This window comes from Papilio xuthus, unplaced genomic scaffold, assembly GCF_000836235.2.
Source record: "Papilio xuthus unplaced genomic scaffold, Pxut_1.1 DF828142.1, whole genome shotgun sequence".
In the NCBI taxonomy this organism is placed as follows: Eukaryota; Metazoa; Arthropoda; class Insecta; order Lepidoptera; family Papilionidae; genus Papilio; species Papilio xuthus.
Genome location: NW_013530507.1, coordinates 6,638,952 through 6,653,421, shown reverse-complemented (window position 1 = coordinate 6,653,421; position 14,470 = coordinate 6,638,952). Strand labels below are relative to the sequence as shown.

Here is a 14,470-nt window from a genome sequence, read left to right as displayed (position 1 = left end):
CAGCAATACCAGAGGAACCGCAGATGCGTTGCCGGCCTTTGAGGTGGTGATAAGCTCGCTTCTTGAAGGACCAGAAGTCGTAGCGGTATGGAAATACAGCCGAGGACAGACCATTCCACAACACTGCTGTGCGAGGCAGGAAGTTTCGCGCAAACCGCACGGTTGTGGATTGCCAGCCATCGAGATGGTGTGGATGGAACCTGGCGGTCTGTCGTGTTTGAAGATACCAGAACGGATGTTGCTTTGTCAAAAATATAAAACGCGACAGCTACTGCGGAAATAACTTCAAGATTGATGTATCTAAAGTCGACAATCAGACAATGGCGAATAATAACAAAAAAAAGATTATTAATTTTTCTGTCCCCAGACAGATTCCTGTTCGCTTATCAAAATGACGCAGCTTCAGAATGTTCATAATTTATTCATTTCTAATTCCATTATGATAAATTATTGAAAGTGTCAGCTCGATTTAACGTTTTTCCTTTAATATTCATATCAAAAATTGTGCTAAAAGCGCTTAGCTTTTAGGTCAACTTTTGTCTTTATTACTAAGTAATACACATTGGCATTATACGATTTTTTATTTATATTTTAGATGTATTAGAGAGTTTTGTTTAGTATAGATATTTAATTAGTTATTATTTGAAGTTCGTCATGACGCAATGACTTATTTATTGTTTTTTTTATTAAGAAGATATATAATATGTTTCAACGTGGAAATTAAAAAGTTAACATACTAACAAAACAATGATATGTATGTAATAAAACGAACTCTAAGGAAAAATGTACCAGTACCAAGAGGTTAACACCTAAATTTCCGATTCGTTTAATATTTATAACCAAACGAGAGGACGGTCAACCAAGATTAAATTCGATCGTTATCTAAATCATATTAAGGGCACGTCAATATAAATTACGGTCTGAAACAACAGAAAGTTTAAGACATTAAACAAAAGCCTAATGGTTAAAAAAAATCAAAACTTTTAACGTTGTTTTACTATTAAATTAACTGACCAAAGATTTTGGGCAGAGATTGCCTGTTTGCTCTTAATATTATATACATGTATAATACATCCACATTCAGACATTTTACATGTACGTCGGTTTCTGTTGCTTTAAACCGCTCTTTTTAACTCACTTCAAAAAGAAGAACGTTACCAATTTGTCTATTTTTTTTAATTTTATCATGCATTCCATAATAATTTGTATATGGTAGCGTGGCCGAGCGGTCTAAGGCGCTGGTTTAAGGCACCAGTCTCTTCGGAGGCGTGGGTTCGAATCCCACCGCTGCCAGATCTTTTTTGAATCTATTTTATCACTTTAATAAAAAAACAATTGCCAAAAGTATTAAATCACTAATTAAATAATTATTATTTGATGACAGGAGTTACTAAGCATAACTTTATCGTCATTTATATATAACTAGCTACCTCTCGCAACTCCGTCCACGCGGAATTAAAAAAAACTATTTATCGCAACGTAATGTTATATAGCCTAAAGCCGTCCTCTATAAATGGACTATCCAACAAAAAAAAATATTTTTCAAATCGGACCAGTAGTTCCTGAGATTAGCTTGTTCAAACAAACTCTAATAAAATATAAAACTATTATATAATATTAATATAGATTCATAACTTTAATTAGCATTAACTTTAAAGCTTTCTGAATTCAGTTCAATTGTAATATACGAAGGTAATAAATTATAGAGGCGGCCGTCGCTCTCGGTTACTACGCGTAGCGCCTCCGTGACGTCATAGCGACACAACCGTCATCATCAGACCGGAAACGCATTACGTAATTAATTCATGAGCATGAAAATTCAGATTTTTATAATATATTAGCTTTTGCCCGCGACTCCGTCGTCGTAGGATTAAAAAATAGAAAATAGCCGATTCGCAGACATACAGAATATGCATATAAGTTTCTTAAAAATCGATCAAGCCGTTTCGGAGGTGTATGGTAACTAACATTGTGACACGAGATGTTTTTATGTAAATATATTCATATAACGGATGCTTTTAATATTATATGATTTCACTACAAAAACCAATGCCTGCCCCTACTGATAAGATAACACTTTTATGACGTCAGCCCAATGAAGGTTAGGAATCGAATGACACTCCATTCTTTAAGTTTAAAGAAACAGATCAACTTTCATCTGTAGAATTACTTATAACCCATAAAATCCCAAAATACAAGCTGAATATTTACTTAGGCCAATCAATATGTACCCCAATACAATATACAGTATAACACTCCATTTTCAAGATTTGAAATTTCAAAAGCAAGCAACCCAACCTGGCAAAGGTCCGCCCCGGCTCCATTGTGCGGTCTCATACTTTGACTATAGAGAAACGGACTTGGCAAACCGCCAACTCGGCCGTTGTGATTACTTTCAAGGCGAGTGAGGTGAAGGTGACAATGTGCTTTCGACTGAAAAGACATTTTGACACGTGATGTGTTTTTGTTTTTCGAAGAGAATGTAAGCGAAGACAATATGTGTGAATAAAAATATTATAACATTGGAAACTAAATCATACCCACAAGTAAAATTGTAAAATTAAACACATACTAACACGAGAAATTGCAAGCAATGCTTGCTTGCTTGCAAGTTTGGTTTAGTTTATTTTTGTTACACAGAGGGGAATGCACTTTTGACAGATCCTACCTCTTAAAAGTCAAAGGTCTTGTACAACAAAACAACGGACTTCTCGTAACCTCATTATTGTACGTTTTACATGAGGATTATTCAGCGGATATAATTTGAAACTAAAGAATAGGTTTTAATTATAATTTTAATTATTTTCGTAACAAAAGGTGTTGGTAAGGTGTTGAGCCAGTAACTAAATTTTGGTATCAAATATTAGTTAGTAAACTTACAAAAACTTTTTAAAAATTTCAAATTGCTATTTTCTTTTAATTTCCTTTACTACCAAGAACAAAATATTCTTTCAGTTTTTTTTATCATAGCCAAAGTTAATCCTCCCATTCGTTATATTTAAATTAAAAGCGTCGCATTGTAATTAGTAATGACAATAAATTGTGATCCGGAATAAGCCTGCGAACGCCGGCACATAATCTGCGCTAAATGTGCCGACCCTCTCTTATATACGACTCTATTATTGCCCGGATTATATAACCACTGCTACTACATTAATATCATTTAAATATGTATATTAAATTTAAAATATTTAACCATTGTACTGTAAACATACCGACGTTCTTACCATGAAGGATTTATTGTCGATTACTGTGATCCAAAATTCTTTATATTGTTATCTCTGTTTTGTCAAAGATAATGACAGGGATGACGATATGTTTTATGCACAGATTTTGGTATCAGAAAACCACGGTTAGTAATGCAACTTGTCTCTGCGATGAAAATCAAAGATTTATGCATACCACATTTGCAGTACCAGCGTGGTTAGGGCCAAGCACTTCGGTTGGGACGTTCTTGGTCTTCCAGTACCAAATATTATTTTCTATTTTTAATTTTTTTTGCAAGTAATAATTATAACATTGTTTCGGTAACGAAAAATAAAAATACACCTAATTTTAAAATCAATAAAGTCTTTTAAGCAACATGTCATAAATCAAATGTGCGAACGTCTATATCCGAGAAAATTGCTGTACTACGAGCCGTCCGTAAATCCACTCTGAAGTCGTCTTTAAAATGTTATAAGTCTTGTAATTCCAACAAACTTAGATTTAGCAGTTGCACATTCCCAGCAAGTTGATTCTGCAACGTCTTAACCGGATTAACAGAAGCAATTTCATTTTCATTACAAGAGAACTGTTGCCTGTTCTGTTGTGGGTATTGCATTGTAATAACTTTGCTTTGTACACCAAGAACATTAAATATTAGATTTAAACTATCTCACAACAACTATAAATAAATTAGTTTTTCATGCATTCCTCAAAAATAATTACTAATTAAAATTACACTATGAATAAAATCATGAGAAACCTGAAATCCAATGACATTTCTAATTTCTAACCTCAAAATTGGTAAAGCTACAAATCGCAGAAAAACGTTTGTCATCTTGTCTTATACTTCCTGGCTTTTTTAATTTTGTTTGACTTTTCAGCTTATTTTGAACAATTTCTGAAAACATAAAAAGCGCCATCTTTCAGCCATCATCCGAACCATTACGAGTTTAGTTTTCTTAGACCAGAATTTTTATTTCATACAACAATGTAAATATAGATGGCGCTATTTTAAGTTTTATTAACATGAAATAAGCTATTTCATACGCGATCAGATTAATTTACTAAATCGAACATGAATTTTTAGTTAGACCTCCTGAAAGCATAATTTAACTTTTATACATGAAACATATTTCAGAAAACAATATAATACGTAATAAGCAACATTTTAGATAGCCTAAATATACTTTCTTTTATAAAATATTTTCTTAAGCAATTTCTAGTTTTTGCCATGTATTGTAACAGCGCATTTGTGTCAAAAAGTATAACATTTAAAGCTTTCGGAATTCTTAAACTTTAATTTGCTTAGGACAATAGCTGGAACTAAATCATTATGCCTCAACAATATTGTAATTAACACCAGACGTCGCCGTCTCTGTACAAATTAATAACAATCGTTTAGTTTGAATCGGTCATTGCTCGACCTTTCAACCTACACAGTGGCACTCAACATTTTATAACATACGATTATTTCGTAGTAAGGCAACGAAGTAATTTACATTTTTGAGTAAATATTATGCGTCAGTAAAATTAATACATTAATGGTTTAGATTAACACGTAGTCTTTCTTACATTTACTCTTACTTTTGCATATTACCAAGAAAAAAAGCTTTGATAAATAAGTCTAAACCTACATAAGTGTGATTCATAGATTTACATTCTATTGCAATACTATAAAGTAATTAAAATAAAATGAAAAAGACAAAAGAACTTTACCAACAAAGAAAACATTGAATAAAGATCTGTTGAAATAACAAAAAGTACCAATAATATTTACTTGAGCAAATATTTTTAAAACTTTAATTTAATTAAGACGACCAGAATATGGCAGAATTTTATGACAGAAAATTATGCGGCTCAGTAATTGAAAATGTTTATTTGTTGTTTTTTTACTGATTTTTATACGTTTTAATATTTCTCGTACAATTATCCGTAACATGAAAATGACCCAAAATAACACGTCAAAAGCAATAATGACACGCATTTAAGTGTATTTATTTATACCGTTATAAAATTCACATCAAGACCCGAGCCGAGTCCCATTGTCGGTGAGTTTGAGTTTATGTTATTTCCGAAGCAACCAACACGCTATAAACTTTAATAATTGCTGTGAACTGTACTATGATTGTTGCAAGTTGTTCTCTCAAGAATTGCAGATATAAAAACTAGACACTTAAATCACACCACCACAATATCATCTAAAGGGATAGACAGGGATGATATCAACAACTCCTTATGGATAATTTCTCTCGTACTAGTTAAGTACTTCTATGTCATGTAAGGAAAGTTATAGGTCAAATTTTAAGTCTGTCGTAATCTAGAAGAAATGATTATTTGATTGAAGAACTGTGTAAATAAAAATATATATATATTTCCTCTTAACTAATACTAAAAGTTCTTTTAATACTTAATGAGTAATAATTAAATCTGTAATTTATAATTACACTAACAGGACATAATGGCGGTTAAAAGGAGGTATAAAAAAGTTGAGCGCGTCTGCAATGATTCGCGCGACCTCTGCGCACGCGACGGTCAGTTAGCAATCGTACGCGAGACGACTCACATATTACGAAGTATTTTGTTACGCGTTCGATAATATTTATTCATAATTAATCTTAATATAACATCGATTACACTTTTAGTGACTAATACAATTTTTTAATTGTAAAAACTTTGGTTATATTATTTTAATACGAGTATTCAAAAGTTTATTGTATTCAGTGTTTGTTTTTATATTTTAAACTGTGTATTTTGTTATTTGAAAGTTCAAAAATATGTAATCATAAAAATGTGAACTGTAATTTATTATAGTGATATAAAAATTTTAACTTTCATAGAAGTAAAGTTTAATTATTCAGACATGTTGTGGTTTTTATGTTTGTTTTTGCCGGCGTCTGCCCACGTGTTTGGAAATACGCAGAACATCACCAGGTTTGTTTATAAACAAAAATTCGTTAAATATCCTTTTATGTAGTAGAATTATGTGTTGTTTGTTCTTTGTTTTTTTTATAAATATTATCTTGTGTAACGTTATTTAACCATAAAATGGCGCAGGAATTTTTTCGCGCGCTTTTTGTTCAATTATTGTTGTGCTTAATATTATTGTTTAAATGTTAGGTTACAAAGAATAATGAGTAATTCCTTATAATTAATCTTTAAAATCTAATTAATATCAGTACTACATATTTGTGTCTTCGCTTTGATGAAAAAGATTGGAGTTTTGGATTCGAGTAAAGGTAGTTTGGTAGTTTCGACTAGATTAACAATATAACATAAAATTTAATAAAACAAATCCTTATTAATTTAGCTTTAAATTCGCAATTCTTACACACAATCTAGCGCAAGCGTTAGCTTGATTTTAATACAGCTACTTAAATAGCTTTTGTTCGTAGTACAAGCGAAATGAGTCAAGCATACCATGTTCTATGTATAGTCTGTGCAATTTAAAGTTCATCTCCCGCAGAGCAAATGCAATGCAAATAAAAGATAATCAAAGCTAACATTTGTTAAACTAAACGATGAGATTCATGCTATAGATATTTCTCACAATTATTATGATACATACGCCTACAAACGTATTTTTAACTATATATTAAATATAGCTTATGTTATTTAAGGACAACGTAGTATTGTAATAATTAAAGAATGTAATCGGCCAAGTGTTTTTTTAATTTTTTTCTTACATATAAAAAAAAAATTACTGTTAGGCATAACATTAGCGTAGAACGTAAATTAAGCTATAGATAGTGCTAAAATTACTAGTCTGAAACAATGCTACTCTTCTAGGCATTTTAGGGAGTGTTCTATGTACACGCTTTGATTCTTTCTTCTAGAAATGTTCCATGCACTGATAAAAATCACTTATTCTTGGCGCCGGGAGTACTGAGCGCGGGCGGAGTCAATCGGGCCTGCATCTCCCGTTTCCATCCTGAAGGCCCAGCACGCATGGTTATCACACTGCTAGCTGATAATGGAGAATCTACCACCGCAGCTAGAGATCTTCCACCAGGTTTGTCAATTAACAATCAAGAAATGGATGGATGGATGATTGTTAGATATCTCCAAAACAGCTCAACGAATCTCGATGAAATTCGGCATAGATATAGAACATAGTCTGGAAGAACATATATACTACTTAATAAGTTTTTTTTTAATTCTGCGCAGACGTATTCGCAAGTGGCAGCTAGTCTCGTCATTTAACCTTCACTAAATAGTCATTAAACTAATATTTTGCATTTATCAGGTGACGGTGGTTGCCTCGACATATCAGTGCCGCTGCGGCCCAACACCAAAGCTGATCTTATTGTCAATATGCGGTAAGTTCTTCATAAAGTGTACAAAAAAGATCTGGCAGCGGTGGGATTCGAACCCACGCCTCCGAAGAGACTGGTGCCTTAAACCAGCGCCTTAGACCGCTCGGCCACGCTACCCTGTAGTCCAGAAATGCTAATTCTACTTTAAATGCAATGTCTGGTTTTGTAAACAAGATATTTTACATAGTTTTAAAGTACCTTACTCTTCAATAACTATGAAAAGAATGGACACTGGTTATGCCTTATAATACCATGCAATAGGTCATTAAAAAAACAATAAACGATTGTCTATACTCATGACACTTCTAAGAAGAATACGCGTACACCTTATTCGTCACCAGGAGTCAATGGAACATCTATACATATTACATTTTAATAAAATTGGAATGTCTGTATGTAAATTAGGCAAAAAATTACACAGTAACGAAAAACCAATTTCTATTATTTTTATCTGTATGTCTGTATTCAAGGTTGTGTTTGTTCTGATTAATCTGTACACTAATTTTGACAGAACTTTGGCGGTAAAAGTAGTTGATGTACGTCGGCATATTATTGGCACCTTTTTCATAATTCTATGCTGAAAAATCACTGGCAGCTAATAAATAACACGCATTAAAAAATACGGAATTGATAACCTCCTTTTTGAAGTCAACTAAAAAAACATAAACATTGTAAAAGTTCAATATTCTCTATGGAACACTGTTTCGTAAGTTCACACGTCTATATTTCTTTCGCAAACACTAAAATCCACTTTCCATATATCAAGTGGCACAATAGCTGCACCCGTATGAATCTAGATTAAAGATTTTAATCTGGATATATGGAAAATATGTTTTATCTACGCGCAGCGCCCTCTGACGATAAATCTTGATCGTCATGCAAAACGCCGCACTATAGAGTTATCAATATTGGACTTTATTAAGACAGGTTTCCATTGTCTTAGGTAGATGTTACAGCAAATTAATTAAAGATATGGCTTAATTAGAACAAAGATTGTAGTCTTAATTAAAATGAATATGTACTTTGATATATTGCTTTTTATGTCTTTTTACTGATTTCTACTCATGCGTAGCCATATCCCATAATCTTTGACTCTTAATGGTCGATTCCACTGTGAATTTACGAAATCAAAGATCGCCTTAAAAAAACGATAGTTGAAATGATAACTTGAAATCAATAATTTTAAATCTCATAACGAATTTTTAACAGATTGCAAATAGGTTCTCATTTTTTCTGGCCAGATAGAAAGAGAGGGATGTGGCTTTCAATTTGTCTGTACGTTTTCTTTATTATATTCCTACTTCTTCATAACATGTCAATGTGTTAGGTACCCGGAGGCGGGATGTACGTGGGAACGTAGGTTGACAGTGCGCGTGGCTGGCGCGCGCGTTCTTGTGATCCAGGTACAACGCGCACGCCTACGCCCAGGTGATACACTGCGCGTGCGCGCATTCGCGCTAAAGCCAGACCTTACACCGGCACATGGAAACGTAAGTAATCCCTTTATCTACACTGATTTAATTTACAGTCGACCCTGGATAAGGGAGAGTCCAAGTGACCTTATTTTTTATTATAGACGTTTTCAGTAATCCTGTTTCGATTGTATTCGGTATTTCCAACCTTATTTATTTAATCGTCGTATTTATAATACATTTGTTTTTTTCACCGATCGCAATAGCATTCATAAAACTTGATATATCATTTATCATCTGTAGACTTTATTGTTTGATTGCGATAATCTAGGATTATTTCAAAAATTCTGTTTACAAATAATAGTAAAATTGTCAAGAAGGTTATATAACTTATTAAAATTCACGCCAAAACACTCAGAGGCGAAGTATTACATGCCGGTAGCATATGGATTCGAACCCACGCCTCCGATGTACTGCTTTAACCAGCGTATCAGAAGTCTCGACCACGCTACCTATAGTTATCTATAATAAACTCACTGTTATTTAAATACTCATTTGATTAAACATTATAATTAAAACATGTCATTGTATTCATATATTAAAACACGTTCGTAAGTACAAACTTAGAAATGGAATTTAAAAACTTTGAATAGCTTTACACATATTGTTGGCTTTACAAATGTAAATTTTTCGTTAGCCATCCTCTCTTAAAAGATGAAGCGAAAAAAGTTACATATCTTAAGATATAACCCTTTTAATAATATAAGATGTAACTCTTACCAATAAAACGTATATGCGTAGAATAGCAGGCTATGTTGCAGTAACTGTCTACGATCCGTCATTTGGTAAAGTGTACGGGGAATTGCGACGATCTGTCATTTGCTAAATTGCCAGTTTGGACAGCTGCCAATGATTGATTAAAGCAATATTCCCTTTTTATATAAATACTACGACATAACTGGGTGTTGTTTGTAACGAAATGGTAACGTCTTTTAATAGAGATATGTTAAACGCTAAATTACTGACCCAATATTCAAACACAAATACTACGAACGAGTAGTAAATTATTTAGCAAATTATTTAGTGCATTCATATTCATGTTACTTTCAGAACTTGAAATGGCAACTATTTCTAATCTTTTTTACGAATGTTTAAAATCCTCTGAATACTACGCGATTCAATAAACTTTATCAATGACGGTGTAACCTAATTTATAAAAACGCAAGAGAACGTCGCAAATCGTTTAAAAATTTAAAAAAGGAATCATTTAAAATTGCCGTTATATTGTCAACAATAATGTTTATTACTTTTTAATACTTTCATAAGTGCGACCTCTTTTCGGATATACTTTTTAATTTCGAGTCGAAAGCCATTGTCTGCCAGTCACATTCCTCTTTAACTTGACACAAATATCCGAACACAAAATAAAAAAAAATGCCATGACTAAAGAACATTTCCATGATCTAGAACAAATTAAATTTAAAGTAGATTTCAAGAAACCTAACTGTATATTAGTAACATTTAAATTGCATAGTTTAACACGATCTCGACAAACGAGTTAGGGTACATAAACATATCCGTCACGTCAATGTTTTGACATCACTCCGTTTTACTTTCTGTTCTTTTCTCTATGTTTTTTTTTTCAAAGAGAATAAGAGACATGAAAATGTTTATGTACATGTATTGCGGCGGTGGAAACATACCAACCAACATTAATTGCATAGTAATATGGTAAAAGAAAATCTTCGATTCTATTTTTTGTCGTGACTGATGTATTCATGGATCCTTAACTTTATTCTACGGTGGTCAATTCACACTGGTCTTTACTAGCGAAAGCTTTAGCTGTTTGATCTCGTTCCCAACGGAACCGGTCCACATTAGCTGGAGCTTCGAAGCTGACAAGCGCTGGGACCGGTTGGCATGCTGGCACACTTCGAGTGCGCATTATTAATAAACAAACCCAGTTATAAATATATGTATAATTTAATGATTATAGCAATTTTATAAGGATTAAACACTGGCCACTAATAAAACAACAAACAATGTGAATTAAAAAAAAAAGTTTATCAGATCAATTGGAGCCATGTCTTAAATCTCTGCATGAAAATGGACGTTTTCAAATATGTATTAGCCAAAATTTAATCATCATAAAATGTAATAAAACACAATGCATTTTGTTTTCTATCTGAAATCGATAAAGAGTAAGTTTTCCAAGAATTAATTACAATAAAAAAAAAATAAGTGAACGCGGAAAAAGTATTTTTTTTCATAAGACTCGTTGCCGCGTGCAATAGGGTCAGTGGGTTAAGGTCACCGGGACGAACCGCAAGTAAACGCGACTAAATAAATACTTACCATGCAATTTGTTCGTACGCGAAATGTTTTTGCCAAGTATTTTTTGTTTGGTTTTTAATTTGTAACTGTAAATTTTAAATCAAGAATCCAGGTCATTTTAATATCATGTTTGAGACTCATGTAATATGTAAGTCAGCGCGGAATAAAAAAAAATTAGTAGTCTATGTGTTCTTCCAGACTATGTTCTATATCTATGCCAAATTTCCGCGAGATCTGTTGATCTCTTGCGGTCTGCGAGTTCATCCACGCGGAATTTAAAAAACCGTAATTAATAGCCCATGTGTTTTTCCAGACTATGTTCTATATGTATACCAATTTTTTGTGTGACGGAGTGAAGAGTCGCGGGCGATTACTAGTATGTATTATAATTGTATGCACTGGTTACAGATAGACGAGATGTGGGTGGAGGGTCCACGGGGAGCGTGGGAGGGCGTGCGCGTGGCGCAGTGGCGGCAGCTGCGCACGCGCCTCGGCCTCGCGCAGCTGCAGCACCGCCTCGACGACCACGCCCCGCCCGGCATCTGGACCGTCAGAGCCCGACTGGCTGACGGCTCACAGGTCAGGATACAGATTAAATATTTAACAATACTTTCTCTTGAAATTTGCCTGTGCTCTACCTGTTCATACTTACTGCAACGGCGTAAGTGCAAAAATGTGTCTTGGCTTCAAGACGACAACGGTATTAATACTGCACAGCTTATTTATATTGCAATTGTTTGATGTCAATGTGTTTGTGGCAGGGCTCTACATCATTCTGGGTGGGGAACTACGAGCTGCCACCGTTCCAGCTGACTGTGAAACACTCTCCTCGCGTGCTGCGAACCAGCGAGAGACTCGTGTGGACAGTTTGCGTTAGGTTACTATGATTCTTCATATAACTTTAATTTACTGAAGTTTTATAAAGTTTCACTTGACCCAGTGAATTTGCAGGTACCCATGGACGGAAGCTGTGGAGGGTATGCTAGTGATCAGACTGCGCGGGGCGGGAGGTGTGGGGGGAGGTGAGGGTAACGCGGGGGTGCGCACGGCGGTACGTCTGCGCGCGCCCCGCGCATGTCACCGGCACGCTGCAGCCGCGCGCCGTGTCGGCCTCACCGGACCTAACTCTCCTGATGTCATTGTAGCTGACTTTAGCTTCCAGGTACATCTTACGTCAATTAAATGCTAGATTTAACAATGATACTTCATCGATAGAAATGTCTATTCTTTGTACCGCAGGAAGAAGGCACACGAATCTGGCAAAACACAACCGTAGTATCACAAGTTGTTGACAATCCGGTCACCCTAGAATTTCTCACGAAGCATCGAGCAGTCGTGTCTCCTAGCTTACCGTATAAGTTGAAGGTCATTTTTCTTGAATTATCTTGTAAAGATGATACAAGTCACGACAGGAAAAAATCAGGATTATTATTTTTTTTTTTAATTTAGGTGAAGGCCACTCGTTGGGACGATAAGCCCGCGTCAGGTGAGAGCGTGCGCGTGTGCCGGCGCCCCGCCCCGCGCACGCCAGGCCCCTCCCCGGCCGTCACTAACTCCGCCCCCCGCGACACTTGTGTGTCAGCTCACACGGACGGCCGCGGCATCGCAAGGGTTATGTTTACTCCAGATGCCGATGAAAGCGCTTTCTACGACTTTGAAGTACATATTTCACTAGTTTTTCTTATGAAAACGTAGATGCACAATTTTTGGTGGCTTTAGCAACACTCCGCAGTCGCCTCAGAGTGAGAAGCATATGTTTTTCTCACAAGTTTGTCTCTCTCTGAAGCAACTGTCGAGTACGTTTCCTGCTTACGTCTAAATGAACTTTAAGGGTTCATGTTTTCATGTCATTATGTGTGTTGAGGCGAGGCTGCAGAACGCGAGCGCTGCACTGCGGCTGTCTGTGCGCGCGGCGGCCTCGCTGGCTGCGCTGGGCCCGCTGCGAGCTGACTCCCGCGCCGCACGCACCCTCGTGCCTCTCTACCTCAACCTGAGCCCTCTCACCAAACCTCTCACTGTTCACTTTGTGGTAATAATGCTTTTTTAATTACAAGACAGACAAAAATGTTAAAAATTGGTTTTTCCTTATCAACAACTTAAATGCATCACGCGTACGAAAGATATTTTTTCCTCTATATTTCATACAGAAACTCCAATTTTATTGATATGAATACATTAGCAGACTCATTAAACCGATCCGGATATGGAATCAATTCAAAATGAAGTACAAAATATAGTGTACTATTTAAATATTATATATTTTCTAGGTTATAACTCGTGGTGGTATAATCTACCGCTGGGGTGCGACCACTCAGTGCGCGGCGGCTCGCTCCGGCACACAGATACAGCCAGCTGCCAGGAACAGCTCCTGCAGCAGTCCGGACCGCGTGCTGCCGCTGGACGCCGGCCTCAACAACCTGGACGCAGACTCCAACCAGCTCGAGATGAACGCTAGCGATGCGCTGCTGGACCGCCATCTGCTACGAGTCATGTTGCCAGTCAAGGTGACGCACCAGATGTGCCCCGACAGTCATCTCCTCGCGTACTTTTACCACAACGGGGAACTGGTCAGCGCCAGCAAACACTTCGAGATGGACGAGTGTTTTGCTAATAAGGTATGTTTTCTGAATTTACTCCATACTAAGTTTGTCCAGGATTAGCGGTCAAGTAAATAAAAAGCAGCCTATTGCCTATGTACCAGCTTGCATCAGCTATCGTTCCCGTCCAAATCCCGCCAAAATCGGTCTAGCCATTCCAGAGACTACATGGAACACTGTCTTGTAGACAAACAGACGGATAGACAGAGAGGAAGACAAGAAATTAAAAAAATAGTTTTTGAAACACATGTACAATTTTTTTCTAAAATATTATACATCCTTGCTTTTGTTGCGAGCATTGCGATCCTGTTAATCCTTCTATGTTTTCTGTGTCCCAGGTGGAAGCGAGATGGAGCAGCCGGCAGGTGTCGCCGGGTGCGGCGGCCACGCTGCAGCTGAGCACGCCGGGGCCGGCACTGTGCGCGCTCTCCGCCCTCGACAGCGCCGCGCTCTGGCTGCAGCCCCAGCCACCGCTCAAGGACACGCTGCTTCAGGCCCTCAAGAAACTGGTCGAAGCCCATAGGAACCTCACGGAGTACGACGCCGCGGGAGAGTGCTTCCTAAGTTAGTACACTCAACAAAGTCAGTTATAATTGAGTACAATATT

The 14,470-nt window shown here is 36.2% G+C and overlaps 1 protein-coding gene and 2 non-coding genes across 3 annotated transcripts in view; 2 read left to right on the top strand and 1 right to left on the bottom strand.

Moving 5' to 3' along the window:
• Positions 1–1,211: 1,211 nt before the first annotated feature.
• TRNAL-AAG (transfer RNA leucine (anticodon AAG)) lies at positions 1,212–1,293 on the top strand. The gene has a single exon. It is a non-coding gene; the product is annotated as a tRNA-Leu (tRNA).
• Positions 1,294–6,021: 4,728 nt separating this feature from the next.
• LOC106114010 (alpha-2-macroglobulin) overlaps positions 6,022–14,470 on the top strand; it is a 20,189-nt gene continuing 11,740 nt past the window's right edge. Inside the window, exons 1-12 of the mRNA XM_013307070.1 lie at positions 6,022–6,138; positions 7,041–7,216; positions 7,451–7,523; positions 8,848–9,010; positions 11,675–11,845; positions 12,028–12,143; positions 12,218–12,428; positions 12,506–12,631; positions 12,716–12,925; positions 13,131–13,295; positions 13,534–13,881; positions 14,202–14,426. Of these exons, the coding sequence (XP_013162524.1) occupies positions 6,068–6,138; positions 7,041–7,216; positions 7,451–7,523; positions 8,848–9,010; positions 11,675–11,845; positions 12,028–12,143; positions 12,218–12,428; positions 12,506–12,631; positions 12,716–12,925; positions 13,131–13,295; positions 13,534–13,881; positions 14,202–14,426 (2,055 nt within the window). The 5' untranslated portion in view covers positions 6,022–6,067. The remainder of the gene's footprint in view (positions 6,139–7,040; positions 7,217–7,450; positions 7,524–8,847; positions 9,011–11,674; positions 11,846–12,027; positions 12,144–12,217; positions 12,429–12,505; positions 12,632–12,715; positions 12,926–13,130; positions 13,296–13,533; positions 13,882–14,201; positions 14,427–14,470) is intronic.
• TRNAL-AAG (transfer RNA leucine (anticodon AAG)) lies at positions 7,556–7,637 on the bottom strand. The gene has a single exon. It is a non-coding gene; the product is annotated as a tRNA-Leu (tRNA).